This window comes from Misgurnus anguillicaudatus, chromosome 4, assembly GCF_027580225.2.
Source record: "Misgurnus anguillicaudatus chromosome 4, ASM2758022v2, whole genome shotgun sequence".
Lineage (NCBI taxonomy): Eukaryota > Metazoa > Chordata > Actinopteri > Cypriniformes > Cobitidae > Misgurnus > Misgurnus anguillicaudatus.
Window position 1 is genome coordinate 5,556,740 of NC_073340.2, and position 23,703 is coordinate 5,580,442.

At 37.9% G+C, this 23,703-nt stretch overlaps 1 protein-coding gene and 1 long non-coding RNA gene across 2 annotated transcripts in view; one reads left to right on the forward strand and one right to left on the reverse strand.

Moving 5' to 3' along the window:
• The window catches only part of LOC141363678 (uncharacterized), a 416,667-nt gene that overhangs the window by 135,817 nt on the left and 257,147 nt on the right, over positions 1-23,703 (forward strand). The window lies entirely within an intron of this gene.
• The window catches only part of LOC129420278 (zinc transporter ZIP11), a 199,763-nt gene that overhangs the window by 37,492 nt on the left and 138,568 nt on the right, over positions 1-23,703 (reverse strand). The window contains exon 6 of the mRNA XM_073866580.1: positions 17,221-17,388. Within this exon, the coding sequence (XP_073722681.1) occupies positions 17,221-17,388 (168 nt within the window). The remainder of the gene's footprint in view (positions 1-17,220; positions 17,389-23,703) is intronic.

The following is a 23,703-nucleotide window of genomic DNA, read 5'->3' on the forward strand; positions in this document are numbered from 1 at the left end:
AGACAAGCAATGTAAGAGGAGTTACAATTTAACATAATTCAAATCTGCTGGTTATCTAATGTAAACACACTGCCGCAGCACAAAGTTAGTAGAAGACTTGAAGTGAACATAATTGAGCAGTGGTATGCATAGTCATACTAGAAGCTCTATGCATGCATACTAGGAGATTAGAAAGCATGCTTGATTATTGACGAGAGATGCAACTGACCACATTTTGACCAGCTCACTGAAGGTTCAATAGGAGAGGTCTGACTAATATTGAAAAAATCCCTCTGTTGTTTTGTCATACAAGAACAAATATAATTTATTTTCTTGTGTTTAATCTATATATTGAATCTGGTTTGGTTTGTTTGCAAAATGACCAATTGTTTGCTTTCAGATTAGGTAGAATGTGTCTCCAGAAGTGTAAAATATTTTGTTTAAAAATGACTCATTCAGTACATACTTTCAACAAAAAAGCCAGAACGGGAAGTGTTAACAAATCCTCCATCTGAACTGAATTATTTGACAATATTCACACAATTTTTCATTGTGTTTAGTTGCACACAACTTAATGAACTGCAGGCTATATGAAAAGCGGCCCAGTTTTCCCAAAAGACACAGAAATCAGAGCAGGCACACACAGAGGCTTAGGACCATTGATCTTCATGCTTAACCTTCTAATGTCAACATAGCAGGAAATACTGTCTGTATCCAGTCATATCCCACAGCTCCATAGCGCTCTTTTTAATCATCTCACAATGCTCATGTGTGTATCCAAGGCATATGAAAGCCTTTTATTAACCATCGGCAGAATCTGAAACAGACATGCGTGTATTTTTCAACTTGAGAAACGTTATTGTCCTTAATGTGAATAAAAAAAAGAAGTTTTTTTGGCTTTGGAGCAAACAACAAGGCATAAAATCCAGAAAGTTATTGTGTTAGAGTGGTCATTTCAAAACGGGGTAATTTTAGTTCATTCCCTTTCCAGCACAGATCGGAAACATCTGGGTTGATTTGTAAACCACTCACCGGACTCTCGACATTGATGGATCACAAGAGAAACAGAGCAGAAAGTTTTTGGGAAGATGAAATTTATGCATGAAACCGAAGCTTAACATCTTGTCCTAATTCTAGATGAACCATACAGCTACTTTGCTAAAGATAGGCTGTTTAATAAATGACAGCTGATGACCCCATTAAATAGTTTGACAGAATCTTTCCTGTGTTAATGCATTTTTATTGAAACAGAAACAAAGATGGTCATTCAGAAGAGAATCCCTTAAATAAATAAAATAAAAAAAAATCACACGCACGCACGCACGCACAGAGCAGTGAGCAGCTATCACTCCAGTGCCTGCTGAACAATTGGGGAGAAAAATGGCATCCTTAAGAGCTCCTGCTGGCTGTGAGACTCGAACCGGCCACGATTGCCCCACGTGTTGCTATGGTTACCTTTGTGTTCATCATTGCAGTTTTGGAAGTAAGTCTTTTTCTCTCGATCATTTAGGAGATTCACTGCTTAAATGCGGTTGCCACTTCCCAAACTTTGCAGTGTGCACAGGGTCATATTCTTGTCGGTGCAAGATGAGTCTTCAATGTTTTTGGTAAGTATATCCTATTTATTTTTTACATCTTTCTACACCTGGGTGACTAGTAACAGGAAATTGTTAAACTATGACTTTCTGTTTCACAGGGGTATAAATATGAGGTCACACATGGGACTCATGTAGTGCGTATCAGGCACAAGTCCCTACTACTCACTTCCAGAACTTTCACTGGGACCGCACCGGCATACTTTCACACATTCCTACACCCCATCCAAAACCTTACATTCAGCAAATGAGCAGCGCCTTGTGTTACCTTCACAAAGGGGCACTAAATCACATTCCCACTTATTTTCCTTTACTTCTCCCTGCTGCTGGAATGACCTTCCTATTGCAATCCAGTCCACCACATCTCTTGCAACATTCAAAAAAACTATTACAAACCCATCTCTTCCAAATATACTTGACATATATATTTCTTTTTCTATCTCTTTTAAGTTTAAAAAACAAAACACTAACTCTTTCTTTTTCTTTCAACAGGTATTGTTTTGGAATCCTGAAAATACAGTCTTGTTCAAAATAATAGCAGTACAATGTGACTAACCAGAATAATCAAGGTTTTTAGAATATTTTTTATTGCTACGTGGCAAACAAGTTACCAGTAGGTTCAGTAGATTCTCAGAAAACAAACAAGACCCAGCATTCATGATATGCACGCTCTTAAGGCTGTGCAATTGGGCAATTAGTTGAAAGGGGTGTGTTCAAAAAAATAGCAGTGTCTACCTTTGACTGTACAAACTCAAAACTATTTTGTACAAACATGTGAATCACTAAACATCCTGTGAATCACTAAACTAATATTTAGTTGTATGACCACGGTTTTTTAAAACTGCTTGACATCTGTGTGGCATGGAGTCAACCAACTTGTGGCACCTCTCAGCTGTTATTCCACTCCATGATTCTTTAACAACATTCCACAATTCATTCACATTTCTTGGTTTTGCTTCAGAAACAGCATTTTTGATATCACCCCACAAGTTCTCAATTGGATTAAGGTCTGGAGATTGGGCTGGCCACTCCATAACATTAATTTTGTTGGTTTGGAACCAAGACTTTGCCCGTTTACTAGTGTGTTTTGGGTCATTGTCTTGTTAAAACAACCATTTCAAGGGCATGTCCTCTTTTTTCAGGATAGGGCAACATGACCTCTTCAAGTATTTTAACATTTGCAAACTGATCCATGATCCCTGGTATGCGATAAATAGGCCCAACACCATAGTAGGAGAAACATGCCCATATCATGATGCTTGCACGTAGGGCTGTCGCGGTGAAGGAATTTCACTTGCAGTGATTTTGCGTGGCTCACCAGCGCGGTATGTGGTTTTATCGCCGTCATTTACTAAAATAAAATTATTTTTTAAATCCAGAACAATTACGTCAACTAATAGATGAAGGGTAGGCTACAGGTATTCCCCCTTATGAAAAAAAAGATTAACACAAGCTATACTACAGCTATATATATTTTTGAGAAAACAAAAATAAATTGAAGAACATCATTTAGGCTTGTTAAGCGCAAATTAACAGCGCATCGGCCAATACAGAACACAGCAGTGTCTTAAAGAGGTCATATTTAGTGACAAAGATTTGTCATCATTTCAGAACAAGCTTAAATTCTATCTTTAATAACTTACATTATATCCTGTGTCTTCCTTTGTCGAAAATATGTAGAATTATATGCGATTAAAAAAGCAAAAAGCCGAAACGTTTAGCTCACGCGGAGCGAAGGAAAAGCCGTTAATAAAGCAGACTCTGCGTGTATAGAGGATGTGATGAAACAGTCGAGTCGGCAGATGATCATCAGTGTTTATGTTTCACGCAGATACTGTTGATGAAAAACTTGGATATTTAAATGTTAAAGTCAAGTGTGCAGTCAGTCAGTTCACAAAAGCAACCGCGGCGTTATATTGGCTGCATCCACGGAGCGGACGCTGCAGATGCACAAAGAAAAAACCTATAAGGTCTTTTTTATGAGGTTTTAATGCTGGTAAGCAACCAGTTATATTTTGGCGTCATTTGGGTTGATCAGTTATATTGAAGTACTTTTAATCTTTAAAACTGGATCTAGAGGGAGACGACGCCACAGTTATTCTGTCATCTCAGTTTTACTTTTTCACACATTCACTATGATTTAACGAAATATGAAGTATTACATTTTTAATTGAAATTTACGAAAAACAAATTGGCCTACTCTCTTAACTCTTGACAACCTATTTGGCCTTTATTATACATGTACTGCATGACGTGAAAAACAAGGCGGCATATAGTTTCATGAATTTAACGTGAAAGGCGCGGTTGTTGCTGTTACTTTTTTTCCATGCGGTTGGGCTTGTCAGTAGCGCGGTCATGCGGTAATGCGGTTACCGCGACAGCCCTACTTGCACCTCCATGCTTCACTGTCTTCACTGTGTACTGTGGCTTGAATTCAGAGTTTGGGGGTCGTCTCACAAACTGCCTGTGGCCCTTGGACCCAAAAAGAACAATTTTACTCTCATCAGTCCACAAAATGTTCCTCCATTTCTCTTTAGGCCAGTTGATGTGTTCTTTGGCAAATTGTAACCTCTTCTGCACATGCCTTTTTTTTAACAGAGGGACTTTGCGGGGGATTCTTGAAAATAGATTAGCTTCACACAGACGTCTTCTAACTGTCACAGTACTTACAGGTAACTCCAGACTGTCTTTGATCATCCTGGAGGTGATCATTGGCTGAGCCTTTGCCATTCTGGTTATTCTTCTATCCATTTTGATGGTTGTCTTCTGTTTTCTTCCACGTCTCTCTGGTTTTGCTCTCCATTTTAAGGCATTGGAGATCATTTTAGCTGAACAGCCTATCATTTTTTGCACCTCTTTATAGGTTTTCCCCTCTCCAATCAACTTTTTAATCAAAATACGCTGTTCTTCTGAACAATGTCTTGAACGACCCATTTTCCTCAGCTTTCAAATGCATGCTCAACAAGTGTTGGCTTCATCCTTAAATAGGGGCCACCTGATTCACACCTGTTTCTTCACAAAATTGATGACCTCAGTGATTGAATGCCACACTGCTATTTTTTTGAACACACCCCTTTCAACTAATTCAACTAATTGCCCAATTGCACAGCCTTAAGAGTGTGCATATCATGAATGCTGGGTCTCATTTGTTTTCTGAGAATCTACTGAACCTACTGGTAACTTGTTTGCCACGTAGCAATAAAAAAATATACTAAAAACCTTGATTATTCTGGTTAGTCACATTGTACTGCTATTATTTTAAACAATACTGTAGTATCTTGGTATAAGCACTTTTTGTATGCCTCCCTATCACACATCGCTTTTATTGTTTCCTAATCTTTGTAAGTCGCTTTGGATAAAAGTGTCTGCTAAATGCCTAAATGTAATGTAGTAATTCAATATGAAGAACAAAGTTGTGATGTGCGCAAAGATTTCTTGGCTATAAGAAAATAGCAAAAACACTAAAAATGCCAATTTCCTAAATCAGGGCAAAAATGAAGAAATTCCAGTCAACTGGAAGTTTTAAGAATCAGCTTGGAATAGGATTTATGTCTATCTTGTCCCAACGCACTGTCAGGATGATGTTTGGAGTGGTAACTTCCGCAACATAACTGCCAGCCACAACAGCAAAACAAACGGAGAAATAAAAGATGAAAGACGATCTGCGGGAGAAATTAAGGTAGGGAATTTGTGAAAAGATAATACAAATGCTGGTTTGTAAATGTTGAAAATGTTTATCATTATCGTATCTCTATATTAATGACTATGCTGGTTTCTTTGGTTCATTCGGGTATGTTGTTGCCAGTTTACAGGGCGATGTCATCTAATGGCTGTTTCCAAGCACTTTTTTAGGCTGAAATAAATCCTCTTTTTATTACCATAACAAATGCCTAGTATGTCTATTTTAATGGTTGCGGGTGCGGGTTGTAAAAATAGATAGTTTTGCGGGGCGGTTGAGGCGGGCCAAATATTTCATAAAAGCGGGACCGCATCACTAGATCACTCTGAATCTGATCTCTATCAAAAGTCCTTCACAAAAATGCAATTCTCAAAATCTGGTATTTTTGAAGAAACCTACTCATATTTGAGAGGTGATAAAAATGGAACAAATAAAGGTAGGATGAAACTAGGGATGCACCGATATGGAAATTTTGGCCGATACCGATAATTCTTTATATTTGGGGGCCGATAACCGATATATATAGGCCAATAAATATTTATATTATTTTCACAATGAAAAACTCCCAGACCGCGGACATCTTGTCTTTGCGCTAGACTAGCATACTCTTCTTAAGCCCGCAACACGTGTCATCTTCGTGCTATGTCACAGAAAGCACCAATCAAAACTCCACATGGCCAGCAATGAGCAAGTGAAGTGGTTCAACAAACCAAAATAATCCATCATTTATCGGCTTTCATTTATCTGCCTAATTTTGCTATCAGACCGATAACCGATAATATTAAAAATAAGCAGTTATCGGCCGATAACGATATGTCACCCGATATAACGTGCATGCCTAGATGAAACAGTTTTTTTTGTTTGAAAGCAGGGGGTCTGTTCTTTCATTTGATAAACAAATTGTATGTTTAAATATCCAAAGAAGATAATGTTCTGGAAGGCGTTTAATTTTTGTAAAAATCATAAAAAAAATCCTGGCGCTCACTGGCAACTTTCTTTTTTTTTTTAAACGCTGGCGGGGAAAGAGTTGAATCAACACAAAAACGGTTTACTGACCACAACATTAAGGTCTTGCCCTCATCATCCCAATCCCCTGACTTGAATCCCATAGAAAACCTGTTGGGTAAACTAAAGAGGAAAGTCCACAAGCATGGACTTCTGGAAAACCAAAGGATCTGGAGAGATTCTGTATGTAGGAATGGTCTCAGATATCATGCCATGTATTTTCCCCACCTCATCGGACATTAAAATAAAAGACTCAGAGCTTTTATCTTGGCAAAGGGAGGCAGCACAAAGTATTGACTAATAATTGTGGCACAAGTTTAAAAAATATTTTTTTATAAAACAGTTGTTCCCAATGAGAGCAGTATTTTGTTGTTAATATTTTTAACAAAAGATCTAAAAAATATTATAATTCACATCCCTCATTGCTTATATTTAGCAAGGGTGCCAATATTAGAAGGGGACTGTTATAGACATCATTTAAGCACTAAAGAGACAATAAAAGCAACAAAACTATAAGACTTAGATCTAAATTTAGATTATAAATTAGCTGCATGATCTGTACACACTGTAGTGGCGAAGAAAGCAGAAATGGCGTGTAAAAGATCTGACTATGATTTTGTACTAAAACTGAATCCGTTAAGCTGGTACACAGGTGAAATCAGGTCCTGCTGTTGTCATTTCTATCATAATTTCATGACATGACATGATTCCCTCCACACTGAGACATATGACTGTGTACGAATACAAAAGAGCACAACACACCCTTTCTTTATCTTTCTCAAACGGTTGCCAGTTGCAGAAAAGAACATCCATCTTACCATCTACTGTTAAAATAGGGTTTTAAAAAAGTAAGGGGGTTACAACAAACCCAAAACGCAATGTCTGAGAAATTCATAGAGTTTGGCCTTGCTGTAATTATATCCTGACAACAAACTTACACAACCTCTGCATCAGAGACGGCACTTAAGCTGACAGAGATTACAGCAGGAGTCCTCAGCAGACAAAACAGCACTATTTAGATGTCTACTACCACATATTGTGCCTTTTTTACTTCAGTGACATTCACCACGAAGGCAATTTTGTGTTGGAGACATCTGACCTCTTCTCTAAGAATACAAGTCTGAAGATGTTTTATGCCAAAAGTTTCTGAACACTGTTGAGTTTTCAAAGCACATCACCACACAACACCAAAATAAGCCCAAACTATACTTTAATCCGCTGTTTAACTTTTACTCTTTGGAAACTGTACACATGGAATCTCTATAAGGTTATCCCATGTGAGATTTTAAGCAAACCACAAGCACTGCTGCTCCAATGTGTATGTAATACTAGCACATGAGATGCACATTTCATATTCTGACTGGAGATTTGTTTGTAACTGACAGACAGAGACTCCTGGGAGAGAAAGGAGAGATGAATGGAAGGACAATAAGACAACAAGACTGAAATGGCAAGAATCCACTAACCCTGCTTGGATATACCTTTGTTTAAGAAGCAACAAAGAATCCGCTGGAGGTTTTAAACAATCAAAACCCATAAAACCCATTTGATCAGGAAGCGGCTAGGGCTCGACCCAGTCTTTCAAACAAGACTCAATATAGGCTGCAGAGTCGCTGGAGATCTTTCAAGCCTCAGGGCAAGCAAAATATCTCAATTTTTCCCCAAGTTGCATCACTTCTCTTGCAGGGGCTTGATGAATATGTCAGTGTAGTTCTGTGTGGTTTTGCAAAAACGATCTTTGGTTAGGATAAAAAAGAGGTAGAGCATGGCCATCTAAAGCCTCCAAATGGGAATATTGAAGGAGACAGGACACTTACAAAACACTGCCTTTTCTTTATTCTCTTTGGAGTGTTTATATATCTTTGATGTGGAAGGAGAAGATGAAAGCTTGTGCTAATAAGGGAGGGAGTAGTGAGACGCTCGTGTCCTCCATTGTCCTTACACACACTTAAATGATGCAGCAAACTGATAGAAACACAAGTATCCTAAACAAGTACCAGGCAATAATGGGTCTGTCTCTGTGATCCTAGAACATTTATGGGACATGTTTGCCAATTTTACAAACATGTTCTGAGACCAAAGTGCTTTGTGAATGGGGTTTTAGAGTCCTAATGATGTCATTCCCGCCATAATTTCATGACATGACATCATTCCCTTCATAATTTATTGGTTACGGGGCATTGGTGTTTTAGATGTCATGGTGACAATTTGAGGTTGGACTGGTGATGGATCAGTGTTGGCTATCAGGTGATGGTGGTGGTCATGGTGAAGTTTTAAGATTATACTGGGATCGGGCATTGGTGTTTAAGATGTCAGGTGATGGCGGTAATGATGGTGACGTGATGGTAAATGGACTGCATTTATATAGCGCTTTTAACAGACCTATGGCCATCCAAAGCGCTTTACAATTTGCCTCAGATTCACCCATTCACTCCCACATTCATACACCGACGGCGGTTTCAGCCATGCAAGGCGCCAGCCAGCTCGTCAGGAGCAGCTGGGGTTATGTGTCTTGCTCAAGGACACCTCGACACTTGGTCCGCTGGAGCCGGGGATTGAACCACCAACCTTCCGGTTTGTAGACAACCTACATGAACCACTGAGCCACTGATAGATCAATGTTAAATGAGATGTCAGCTGGTGGTGGTGATAAAGTTTTGAAGTTGTACTGGTGATCGGTCAGTGTTAGTTGAGATGTCAGCTGGTGGTGGTGAAGTTTTGAAGTTGTACTGGTGACTGGTCAGTGTTGGTTGAGATGTTAGGTGATGGTGAAGTTGTAGTACTGGTGATGGGGCATTGTATTTAAGATGTTAGGTGATGGTGATGATGAATTTGTGAGGTTGTACTGGCGATGGTCAGTGTTGGTTGAGATGTCAGGTGGTGATGATTGAGGTAATGGTGAAGTTTTGAGGTTGTAGTGGTGCATTGGTGGTTGAGATATTAGTGATGATGATGGTGCCAAAGATGACAAAGTAACAGTGGTGGTGATGGTTGTGGTTAGGAGGTGGTACTATTGATGGGTCAGTGCTGGCTTAGATGTCAGGTGATGGTGAAGTTTTGTGAAGTTGCACTGGTGATTGGGCACTGGTGGTTAAGATATTAGTGACAGAAATGAAGATGATGAAGTAACAGTGGTGGTGATGGTGAGGTTATGAGGTGGTATTGGTGATGGATCAGTGCTGGTTGAGATGTCAGTGGCGATGATGGTGATAATGGCAATGGTGTCTTGTAGGTTCTTTAAGGCTTTAATCCAGGTTTTCCAAGTAGTTTAATATTATTTTATCTCCACAAGCATTAAGCTTTCATAACCATTCTTTATGTGCTGGTTAAGATGTATTAATGATGTGCAGTGTTTCAATCTACACCTAAAACATTAACAGTGGCATTATTTTTTGCCACTTTCTCTTAAAAATGTACTGGTAAAACATAAGGTGTGAAATTAATTTAAATTTCATAACTTATAAAACCACTTAGACACATGGCTTTTTCAAAAAATAGAAGAACAAGTTCAGATTGACCTGAATACAGGAATAATAGACCTCCATTAAGTTCTGTTGTATTCCTTAATACACTATCAAGGTTCTGCAGTACTTTTATTGTTGTTGTGCATTTACTTTTGGTACCCTCATGGGCATTTGTTTATAATGACTTCATATTTTGTAAGAATTTGGACAATCCAGATTCCATTAAGATTCATCTTTCAGTGAGGACAGGGTCAAACAAAACTGCAGTGCATGAGGTCGCTGTGACCCATTGCAGTACTATGACAAATTGCCACTAATACCGGATCACAATTTCTTTCAACAGGAAATACACGCAGCTTGATGAGCTGCTCACTTGATTTCGACCGTGCTGTGAGGGACATTTCAGGTTATTGGATCATCATAGCCGTAAGACCACCATCTTAACTGATGAAAGATCTCTTCAGTAATCTGTTGCCAGGGGCGATGGGTTCATTTAGTGACTTTACCAAGTAAAACCTCCTGCACACTGTGAAAGTAATATGTGTCTAACTGCCTTTCAAAAAAGGATATTATAATGTACTTAGTCTTAATGATGCTGGACTGGTTGTTGTGGGACTACCAACATGAAGATGTTTTATGGTAGGGGTTGGTTGGATTTTCTGGAGTGAAAAGCTAAATTCATAACATGGTAATGTTTCAAATGCTAGGATTTAGTTTAAATATGTGATCCTACTATAAATACAGTGAGGAAAATAAGTATTTGAACACCCTGCTATTTTGCCCACTTAGAAATCATGAAGGGGTCTGAAATCGTCATCATAGGTGCACGTCCACTGTGAGAGACATAATCTAAAAAAAATCCAGAAATCACAATGTATGAGTTTTTAACTATTGATTTGTATGATACAGCTCCAAATAAGTATTTAAACACCTGTCTATCAGCTAGAATTCTGACTCTCAAACACCTGTTAGTCTACCTTTAAAATGTCCACCTCCACTCCATTTTTATCCCAAATTAGATGCACCTGTTTGAGGTCTTTAGCTGCATAAAGACACCTGTCCACCCCATACAATCAGTAAGAATCCAACTACTAACATGGCCAAGCCCAAAGAGCTGTCCAAAGACACTAGAGACAAAATTGTACACCTCCACAAGGCTGGAAAGGGCTACGGGGAAATTGGCAAGCAGCTTGGTGAAAAAAGGTCCACTGTTGGAGCAATCATTAGAAAATGGAAGAAGCTAAACATGACTGTCAATCTCCCTCGGACTGGGGCTCCATGCAAGATCTCACCTAAGAAAGGTGAGAAATCAGCCCAGAACTGGTGGAGCTGGTCAACGAGCTAAAAAGAGCTGGGACCACCGTTTCCAAGGTTACTGTTGGTAACACTGAGACGTCATGGTTTGAAATCATGCATGGCACGGAAGGCTCCCCTGCTTAAACCAGCACATGTCCAGGCCCGTCTTAAGTTTGCCGATGACCATTTGGATGATCCAGAGGAGTCATGGGAGAAAGTCATGTGGTCAGATGAGACCTAAATAGAACTTTTTGATCATAATTCCATTAAACGCGTTTGGAGGAAGAAGAATGATGAGTGCCATCCCAAGAACACAATCCCTACAGTGAAGCATGGGGGTGGTAGCATGCTTTGGGGGTGTTTTTCTTCACATGGGACAGGGCGACTGCACTGTATTAAGGAGAGGTTGACCAGGGCCATGTATTGTGAGATTTTGGGGAACAACCTCCTTCCCTCAGTTGGAGCATTGAAGATGGGTCGAGGCTGGGTCTTTCAACATGACAATGACCCGAAGTACACAGCCAGGATAACCAAGGAGTGACTCTGTAAGAAGCATATCAATATTTCCCCATCCGTACAAACCATACATCAATTAAAAGTTTATTTACTCAGCTTTCAGATGTTTAAATCTCAATTTCAAAAAACTGGTTACGTGGTTCTGGGTCACATATATTATAGAATAAAATAATTATAGAGTTTGGTCCATGGTTTTAGAAATTATTAGTAAAAAAATATAATGCTGCATTAAAGCCACTTACCATAGCCGCTGGCTGGCTATCATGACATTAAGCACTGATGGTTTTTGTGAGTTGTGTATGTTATTAACATCACAGTGTTTTATAATACGATTAAACAGAAGCAAGGATGGTTTATATTGCAAACACTGCACGAAAGAAGACCAACTGGAAATTGAAATGCAAGCCTTATGAATCACTGACTTTAAATTCATTCTGTAGAAATTTAATGGGAGATTTTAAATTGAATCTGTAAATTGGGTGCTTAGTGTTAAATGCAAAATCAATACAGTCATGCAAGCACGGTAATTAAATCCTAAATAGATTTTTGTAAAAGAAAAAACACTCAAGAATTAAAAATTATTTAGGTATTTACCAAAGGCCAGAAAAAAGTGACAAACACAACACTAAAGTACATCCAGACAACTAATTGAAAGTCATAAAGCAGCAGTGCAGGTTGTAACCTTTAAAGACCTTCTCTAATGTACTGCTCATACTGTTTCACCCAAGTCACTAAATGACGAGGGGATTTTGTGAAGCGATGGCACCTAATGAAGGGACATGAAGGTGTGTTATTGGACAGAGGGTTCATGCTTTTCTCATACTGACCTTTTCATGATAAAATCACCAGAAGCATTTCAGATCCTACGTCACAGACATGGGGAAAAGGTCAGCTCATCGGCATGTCAACTACACTCCCACCCCCAAAACAGACATGCACATACCGTGAGAAAAACAAGTATTTGAACACCCTGCTATTTTACAAGTTCTCCCACTTAAAAAATCATGGAGGGGTCTGAAATTGTCATCGTAGGTGCATGTCCACTGTGAGAGACATAATCTATGAAAAATCCAGAAATCACAATGTATTATTTTTTTAACTATTTATTTGTATGATACAGCTGTAAATAAGCATTTAAACACCTTAGAAAGTCAATGTTAATATTTGGTACAGTAGACTTTGTTTGCAATTAACGTTTCCTGTAGTTTTTTATCAGGTTTGCACACACAGCAGGAGGGATTTTGGCCCACTTCTCCACACAGATCTTCTCTAGATCCGTCAGGTTTCTGGCCTGTCTCTGAGAAACACAGAGTTTGAGCTCCCTCCACAGATTCTGTATTGAGTTTAGGTCTGGAGACTGGCTAGGCCACGCCAGAACCTTGATATGCTTCTTACAGAGCCACTCCTTGGTTATCCTGGCTGTGTGCTTTCGGGTCATTGTCATGTTGGAAGACCCAGCCTCGACCCATCTTCAATGCTGTAACTGAGGGAAGGAGGTTGTTACCCAAAATCTCACAATACATGGCCCCAGTCAACCTCTCCTTAATACAGTGCAGTCGCCCTGTCCCATGTGCAGAACCCCGCCCCCCCAAAGCATGATGCTACCACCCCCATGCTTCACAGTAGTGATGGTGTTCTTGGGATGGTACTCATCATTCTTCTTCCTCCAAACACGTTTAGGGGAATTATGACCAAAAAGTTCGATTTTGGTCTCATCTGACCCCATGACTTTCTCCCATGACTTCTCTGGATCATCCAAATGGTCATTGGCAAACTTAAGAGGTGCCTGGACATGTGCTGGTTTAAGCAGGGGAACCTTCCATGCCATGCATGATTTCAAACCATGAAGTCTTAGTGTATTACCAACAGTAACCTTGGAAACGGTGGTCCCAGCTCTTTCAGGTCATTGACCAGCTCCTCCCGTGTAGTTCTGGGCTGATTTCTCACCTTTCTTAGGATCACTGAGACCCCACGAGGTGAGATCTTGCATGGAGCCCCAGTCCGAGGGAGATTGACAGTCATGTTTAGCTTCTTCCATTTACTAGTGTCTTCCATTTTCTTCTTCTAGTGTCTTTGGACAGCTCTTTGGTCTTGGCCATGTTAGTAGTTGGATTCTTACTGATTGTATGGGGTGGACAGGTGTCTTTATGCAGCTAACCACCTCAAACAGGTGCAGCTAATTTAGGATAATAAATGGAGTGGAGGTGGACATTTTAAAGATAGACTAACAGGTCTTTGAGGGTCAGAATTCTAGTTGATAGACAGGTGTTCAAATACTTATTTGCAGCTGTATCATACAAATAAATCGTTTTTAAAAAATCATATATTGTGATTTTTGGATTTTTTTTTTTTGATTATGTCTCTCACAGTGAACATGCACCTACGATGACAATTTCAGAGCCCTCCATGATTTCTAAGTGAACTTGCAAAATAGCAGGGTGTTAAAATACTTATTTTCCTCACTGTATCACAGCATTTAATATAGCAAAAGTCCTATATGTGACCCTGCCTGTGAAAACCCACCCAAAGTCATTTTTGAATGGTTTCCTGATTTCTACATAAATTGTAAAAACAATCTGGGAAAATATAACCTTGATATCTATAATATTGACTGAGCAAGGTCATGTCAAAGATTAAAATCAATGGTTAAAATTAAACTTATAATTAGATTATGAGACAGAGTCACATACAGGCTACAATATAAAATGATAAATATTTGAGCTAATAAGAGATGTCTGATTCTACAAGGTCACTCTTATAAACTTAAAAACCAGTTAGTTATAATTACAAAAGGGCAGGCACTATCTGAACTATAGTTTTGCTCAAGAAATTTCCAATAACAAACCTATAAAACAAATATATATATCCTGAACGGCATAGACTTACATTTAAAGACAAGTGCACAAATCTCAACACATAGGTTTGTTTTGTTGCTGACCTCATAACCTTCTCTTACTTCACTCTGGTCTAATGATCTCTAGTCCTGAAAAATTATTCCCTGGTTGTAGAGACTGTTGGAAAAACTCTTGTTGAAAGAAGTATACGTGAGGGCATGAGTCACCATTTAATTTAAGAGGAAGCGTGTAATGCAGTGCCACTTGCATCACTAAACGGAATTGCAAAAATAATAACTGAGTTTCATCATTGGCTAGACAAACATCATTAGCCCAGCCTCAAACGTACAACAAAAAACGCTTTCGTGTTTTGAAAACATGACAGAGCCACAAATTTCTGCACCACAAGGGGGCAAAAGATCTGATTTGTGCCCCTTAGTTCTATTTTTGGTATTCTTGGGAAGGTTTAAAAACAAGGATGTACAGAAAAAATGACTTATTGAAACTGTGTTGTGTGTTTAAAAGACATTAAATTAACTCCTTCCCCAGACTTGACGAGTTATCTCGTCACTACAGAGAAAACGCTTCCCTGAGAAATGACGAATTTTTCCGGGAATCTGTATTTCTGCTATTATCCACCAGGTGGCGTTCTTACTCAACTTATTAAACCTGGAAGTATTCCCTTAGGGCAAATAGTTCAAACTCGGTGTATGTTTTAAACATTCCTCTGAATCTGATCTCTATCAAACGTCTTTACAAAAATGCAATTACTTCAGCTTTTTGCTCAAAATTTTGTATTTTTAAAGCAACCTATCCATATTTGAGAGGTAATAAAAAGAGAAAAAATAAAGGTAGGAAGAAACTTTTTTGTTTGAAAGCAGAGGGTCTGTTCTTTCATTTGATATTGTATGTTTATATATTTAAACAAGAACATTTTCTAAAAGGTATTAAAATGTTGTGAAAATCATAAAAAATGCTGGCACTGTCTGTCAACTTTAAAAAAAAAAGCTGGCAAGGAGAGTTAACTAAAAATAAAAAAATAAAAATAAAATGTATTTGCCTCTGACTGGCAATGAAGTATAGATGAATAACTGCACTAAAAGATGATTGGACAGGATAAACGTGGATTTTTGTTGGCAGTATAACAATTTTTATTGGCTGCGTGTCGTGCTGGGTGTAACCAAGCTCAGTGTGTAAGGTCATCGGTGAGTCATGATTTTTAAAAATGAAAATTTAAAGTTAAAATTTGATTAGTTTTGTCTGTTTGGTTAGCTGTGCAGTAGGCATATACTTGTGCAATGTTTTTAAGGAAACGCTGCGCTCAAAAATCTAGTCAAGTAATCTGTGTGGATATTTTTCGTTTAAGGTTAAGCCCCCTTAAAATTTTATGTGCCCCCTCAGTCATTCCATTCTGCAGCCGGGCCTGCCATGCACTGTCAGAAATAAATGTACACAAGTTGTCAAAGGAAAGGCCCCCCATAAAAAGGTCTTAGTATGTACCTTTGATGTACCATTATGTACCTTTGACGTAAACCTTTTAAGTACAAAGGTGTACTTTATAAAGAGAGTACCACTTCAGTGACATCTCTTGTACTGTTATTTCTGAGGGTCTGGTTTATAATTGGTGGATACTAAAAAGCACACATGTCTGAGTAATGCACCAGACACTTGAGTACTCAGTTAAGCTGCCTTGTCCTTCACAGATAACTAGGACATGGTGATGCTCACTGATGGATTGAATTCAAAGTGTGAACAACATCTTCATATATGCCCAAACACAGCTGGTGGCCTTTTTTGCAGGTCGTCCATCATCAGCAGACAGGAAAAGTGCGTCTGATTTCAAGGGCTTTCAAGGAGGAACATCTGGGGTCACGCTATGCCGATATTCCAATGCGTCCGAACACAGATTGCCATCGGCTGCTTCTGCTCAGATCTACCTGCTATCTAAATTCACCTCACACATGTTGCTCACCACGCAGCAATGATGAAAGCTCAGCAAAGAGATCAGTGCTGGAATTACTAACAATTGCACTTTCGAGGGCGGACTGCCCACTCTGTGATGTCATCAAGTGCTGATAAAAAGGTGGTAAAGCAGGATCCAATGGGCGCATGATGAAAGAAACATTTATTGGGGTGGTTTCCTGGACAGGGCCCAGACTAAAATGCATGCCTTACTTTTAAACCATTTCACACTGACTTAACATATATCAGTGACATTGTTTTGGCTCAAGATGCACTAGTAATGTTTTTGTTGTTAAATGTCCTAATATACCCAAGGTCTAGTCCTAGATTAATCTAAACCATGTCCAGGAAACAAAACACAATTTCTTGTATTAATTGTGTCAGTTTTCAGCACAGTTTTTTGCACATGAACAGTGTGGATGCATGGCTGAGATGATCAGTGTCACACAATTTCAGGTTTCAAATGAGCCCCAGTGCACCTCTCCATAAATCTAGAAAATTTCTCCCGGAAGAAAAATTATTGCTTCACTCATTTTTTGTGTCATTTATTTAATTAAAGCCTGTGGCTATTTCAACATCACGGCAAAGCCTTTTGAATAATTCTGAGATATTGCCTTCCTATAGGATAAGGCCATGCAAATCTCATGAATAACAATCAAGCACTATATCCTGTGACTTAATATTAATCTCTAATGCCATCTAACCCCGAGGAAAAAAAACAGTAACATTTTTTACTGAAATGCTTTTTCCTTTGGCTGCTAGCATAATTTTCCAATATCATCATGCATCACGCATCTCATGTTTAAGTTCTTCATAACCATTTAAGAAAAGTGGACATGTGGACTGCTTTAAAAATATAGGAAAAGAAAAATAAACTGGTTAAGACTTACCAGGAATGTTGTGTATGGTAATGGCCAGTATTAAAAGAAGGATCCGTCTCCAGCTGCTTGCAGTCTGGCCTGTCTGTTCCTGTGGTTTAGTGTCCACTGTCTGTACAGCTGTATGTCCAGTGTTGGGACCCCTGCGTCTTTGGTACACTTCACCATTCTCTATTTTATCTAAAAGAGAACCAGAACAAGTCAAACAACATTTCAATATGCAAATTTACCAATGAAAACATACTGTATATATAAAACATGTAAAGAGGTTGACCGATAGTGGATTATACCGATTACTAAGGGTCTTTTTACACCGGGTCACTTCATGTTTTTTCTCTAATCGGATAGCTATCTGATTTGTTAAAACCGTTCCATTATATTTTGCCACATAAATGCATCTTGGCTAAACGGATATCCGATCTTCTACTCCCGCGAAAAATGCGCCAATACACTGTTTATTACTCCACATTTAAAAAACTTATGACAACGCTTATGCACCTAAGGACACCCTTAATGTATGATTACTGTATGTTGGGCAGGGGACGCGCATCTCCTTGCTCGGCATGAGCTGGATTGCGCAGTACAGAGCAGCAGGACCCTTATTAAATTAACCATGGTTTCACTAGCGTTAAAACCAAAAAAACATGGTTAGTGTAGTAAAACCATGGTAACCACAAAATAACCACAGTTTTGACAAGCATGGTTTTGCTGATAGTAATCAATACACCAAAAAACATGGTTACTACACTTTTACCAAAATAAGTAAGGGGAGAGACAGCAGTACAATGACCAGGAAAAACAGTTCACAAACAATCTTGGCCCGTACCTGCAGATAACTGATTAATCGATCGATCTTTTAAAAATTTATACTGAATAAAAAATAAACATAACACTCAAACTAAAACAGTGCTGAAATGTATTACAAAAGTAATAAAAACAGTACTGAACCATGAAAATGTGCTAAATAAAAAATAAAATGTATAAATAAAAAAATATATCAATTATATTAATAAGTATTGAACCATGTTCGATGGCTCCAGTGCATCATCAAGCAATAATGTTAGGCCCACAAAAAAAAAACTTTTTTATTTCTGATCCACAATTCAGTACTACATAGTTCACAGTCTTTGTAATGTGTTTTAGCAATACTTTTTAAAATTTAAAGCAACACTATGTAGTTTTTTACCTTTAAATAATGTCTCTAAATTTATTTCAGTTATAGAACAACTTTTAACTGGACAAATTGTACTGTTGCTGCAACCTGAGCAGCCTCCTAGCTGCTACAAGCACACTCTGAAAGTGGCGGTGGAGGGTAGTGCACACAGCCCCGCCCCTCCCCCTGCCTGCAGAAGAGTGTCTGATACCAGGCACTGTTGCGCTTTTCAACCACATGCGGGAGCTGTTGTGTCATTTTTGCATGGAAACTACATAGTGTTGCTTTAATGTGTTTAGAAACAATTTTCGATTTGACTTTACACAGATTTTAAAGCTGCCTCTCTATGGCCATCTCTGTTCGAAGGTTACTTTACCTACGTAAAAAACATCTGACATTTCCTGTGAAATCAGACCTGGCAGCTTAACGTATAGATCATTATTATAAGAAGCTTTTCGTTGTGGATCATGGTAAGGTGAGGAGTTTTATGATTGTTTATGTACTAGTTCAATAACATTTTAACCGATGAAAAAATACAGATTGCAACTTTAATATCTGGTGAATAGCTAAAATAAAATAAAAAGTTTGAAAATCTATAGCGAAGAACAGACTATTAACTCTTTCCCAGCTATTGAGGAGTTAACCCGCCAATTAAGAGAAAACGCTTCCCTGCCAATGACGAGTTTTTCCGACAATCAATATTTCCGCTATTTTCCACCAGGTGGTGCTCTTACACAGCTTATAAAACCTGGAAGTATCCTCTTAGGGGCTGGACACACCAAAACTTTTAAACATGGCTGAAAACGCCTTGAGGACGCCGAATGCCAGCTGTTTTTCAGCCGAGCTGTAATACTTCAGCTGTGAGCCGGTTGGTTGCTGTGGTAATGTCCCGCCCCTCCTCCACTGTAATTGGACGGCGGTGTGAGAACTGACATCGATGAGCGGAGCTTTTCACTTAAAGTTAAATATTTTTGAACTCTTGGCGCTCAGCGCTGAGCACGAAAAACCCAGAGCGCCGGTTTTCAGCGCAGAAAAAACCCGCTAGCTGTGTGCTTATTTGAAAAACGGCATGTTTCCATTGGAATCGGCTGCGGGCGTAAAAGCTTTGGTGTGTCCAAACAGTTAGGGCAAACAGTTCAAACTCCGTATATGTTATAATCCTCGCTCTGAATCTGATTTCTATCAAATTTCCTTCACAAAAAATGGAATTATCTCAGCTTTTTGCTCAAAATTTTGTATTTTTGAAGAATCCTACCCATATTTGAGAGGTGATAAAAGTGAACAAATAAAGGAAGGATGAAACTTTTTTTAAAGCAGAGGGTCTGTTCTTTTATCTGATATATTGTATGTTTATATATTTTAAGAAGAACATTTTCTGGAAGGCGTTTGTGAAAATCATAAAAAATGCTGGTGCTGGCTGGCAACTTAATTTTAAAAACCCTGGCGGGGAAAGAGTTAACCAATCTGTGACTCAGTTTAACATTGTACAGACCTTGGTCTCCTAATACAATTCAATACAGTCAATAAGTCATCCTCACGACTCATTACTGTAGAGTGACCTTATTCTGTCACAATCAATATCAACACACTAGCAGTAATCAGCAAGAAAATGTAAGCCAACAAATGTCTCCTTTCAAAGAGAAGAACTTGTATCTTTTAAAGGACTCTGTCAGCAATTCATTGTTGCAAATAATGTCAAACACTGCACGAATTTATCTTTGCTTTGATCCATACTTAAAAGTCAAAAAGCTTCTATTTATATTTCCCAAGCGCATATCTGTCTAATAATCGCTTTTGGTTTCTATCAAAAAGTAGGAACAAAGAAAGCATTTAAATACATCCAGGGCGACAATGAATAGTGAAAAAATAATGAAAGATTGCACATGACGATGAAGCATGCCCATTAAATCAACATCAAGGTAATTGTCAACTTGGATGGAAGACCCTTAACATGTTTGATCTTCATAATCTAGTTTCAGTCTGTCCTAACCACATGTGAAAGGATATAATGAATGCAGATTACTCGGGCTTTAAAGGTCATAAGGAACACATCCATCATCCACCATTGTGCTCGAAGCATATATTTAGCTCTAAAAGGTGTTTTTCTGAATATCTTTGAGATGAGGAACCATCTGGAATTTCAAATTGACATTCTAGTTATTGATTATTGATTTGTTCAGCTAGTGTCAACTGATTAGTTGATGATGGAAAACAGGTGAAAATGAAAATAATTTAGGCTCCAAAAAATCTCAACCAGCATTACAGTAATATGAAAAAAGTGAGAATGTCCAGTTAAAATCCTTTTTTTTTCTCAGCAAAAAGTGTCCTCTAATTGCACAGAAGACCAATTGGATGAACATGGATCACAGCGCCCCCTTATGTGTGGTTCAGTTTTTATTGTTTACATTCTGACCTTCATTATTTGCAGTGCTTCTAATGACTTAATGACTAAAATGACATTTATGAAATTAAGGCATTTTAGTAACCTATTAATAACCTTTTTCATTGTCATTAAAGTGAAATTACTGAACCTAAACATAAGAGTCTGATGAAAAATGTGCAGTTACAAGTAGGTTATAAAGTAGTGTTCCTAAAATCCCTAAGGTATCCCAACGTATTATTATTAGATATACATTTGCTGTTATGAAAGTGGTCTGAGCATATTGCTATTTGGTTGCTAGGGTGTTATATGAGCCCACCAGCACAAGCACGAAACAAATCCTTGAAAAAGAGTACTCCAGCTGAGTGCCATGTCCAAATCTGCAGCATTCACAAAATAGTACTTGAGAAATTCCTGGATGATGTATTGCTTCCGCCCAGCTGGGTGGATGACGACAAGTCAGGAAAAAAACAAAGAACTCTGAGCCGACTAGTACAAATACTGTATATACTCTATTAGAGGTCAAGAACTTTACTCAATGCAATATCTACTCTTACACTACATGATTTTAACACAGATTATGTTCTAGTCCTTAGATATGACTCACATTATTCTTTTCTCCCTGACGTTTTATCATCTGCAAGGTAAAAAGCATCAATCAAATAGCTTAGAAAATAACAGCATGCTTCTCTTTAATAAACTGAGGCATCATTCATTTCTGTAGCACAAACACTTTTTGTGTATTGTAGAGCAGAACCGCTCTTAGGAAAATCTTAAAATAATCTTCAATAGCTGGGAAATAGATGTCTTTGCCATCCCTCAATAACATAGCTCAAACTTAGCTTGCTTTGACTTCAGTGTAATAAAAGATTTGTTTGTTTAACTTAAAAAAGTAAGTAACTTGGTTGTCTTAATTTTAAGTTATTATATTATTTAACTCAAAAAAGGTGAATTAACTTACATTTTTAAGTCAACCAGGTAACTTACACTTATTCTCCCCACCAGTTGCCCGCAGCATTTTTTTGTGATTTTCACTAAAGTTTCACAAAATGCCTTCCAGGAAAATCTTATTCTATTCTTCGATTTATAAATAGTAAGTTTCTTCAAAAATACCAAATTTTGAGCAAAAAGCTGAAATAATAGCATTTTTGTGAAGGATTTTTTAGAGATCAGATTCAGAAGTTTTCAATGTTTTTTTAATTAGTTTTTTTGCTTCAGTTTTTAATAAGTTGGGTAAGAGTGCCTCCTAGTGTATAAAAGCAGAATTAAAGATTAGCATAAAAACTCATCAGGGAAGTGTCATTGGCAGGAAATGTTTTCTCTTAATTGACAAGATAACTGTCAATTATTTTATTAATCATTTTATTAAAGCATTTTTATCACATGCTTACAATGCCAAGATAACCCTTTGGTTATTCTTTTAGTAAGAAAAATGGTAAATGTTGAAAATAAAGATCAAACCAACTTCAAATGAATAAAGGCATGTTTAAATGATATAATTTTCCTTTGCATATTATCATGCAAGTGATCATCATAAGCAATAATGTTTTTTGTCATAAGTTTTTTGGCTAAACACAAGTTGAAATAAATAATAATAGTTTGAATCATATCAGTTTGGAAACAACATGTTTAAATGCTTAAACTATGATTCACAAAAATGGATCTGACTAACTTACAAACTCTCTATTGACAAACTCTAATTTTCTGCTATTGAAGTTTAAATAAGATACACAATTAAAGCACCTAAGTGCCACTCCTGCAATAAAATCATTATAATTATATTGGATCTCTCACCCAGTACCACACACAGGGATTCATCCTCTAATCCAACCCAACCACAAAATCTCTGTATACCACTGCGACACTAACAGTGCCTCAAGATATTGAGTTAGGACAAAACAACATAATGAAGCAGCCAGTGATGCCACATTTCCCAAGTTTCATTTTAACAACACATAATAGTGTGTCACAAACCAAAAACTGTGTTTTTTCAAAGCAAATGCATTATTATTTAAAGGTCACAACAGCGTGGCAGAGAAGACCTTCTCCATGGGTGTCCAGCTTTTCTGTTGATTGCTGCTCGTTTGAGAGTTTCTTGACATTATGCAAATTCGGTCGACTGGCAAAATTTCATATCACTTATTTGCATATGCTTGGCAGGGCTTGTCAACAAGATGCAGAAACTTGTCTGAGGCGATCAGTCATAAGTCATGTAAGTCATTTTTTATGCATACTACACTTTCAATTGTCATACGGAAAGCAAATCTTAACAAAATTCACAAATAAAGACAAACAAACAAATGGAAATGAAGTTGTTCGAGGGAATGATGGTGGTATTGGTAATCTAGTAACCAAGAGTAAACAAAACAAGGCATGATGTTTTGAAGGAACTGAAAAGACAGCATGAGCTGAAACAGACGAACAGTCCTGTGGGTTTAATGTTTACTACGTCCTAATTTATATTGCAAATGCATTTTCATTTCCCAATATCCGCATTTAGTCTTTTTCCTATAAGTCAAAATCCACCAAGCGAGCGTAAAAACCCTTTTAGCCAATTAAGGGATTTTTATTCAAAATTTGGCATTTCCAAAACAGGGTGATGGACCCATAGCATGAGATGTAGTGATTACACATATGGTCAATTTAAAGTAATTTCATACAGAAAGTGTAAGCCTTAAGACCAATATGAAATCAAAAATGATGCCATTTACCTTTGCATTTATGTATTTGGCACACCCTTTATTCCAAAGCGACTCAGAGTCCATTAAAAGGTATACATTGTATGTGTGTTTCCTGGCTTCCCCAATGACGTTTTGCGCTGTTAAAGCCACAATATGTACAATTATTGTATTGAAAAAACACTTGAACAGTGTAATACTTATACTTATTTCATGGAGTCCCCAAGGTTTAGAAATGTTATTTTAAAGGTGCAGTGTGTAAATTTTAGCAGCATCTAGTGGTG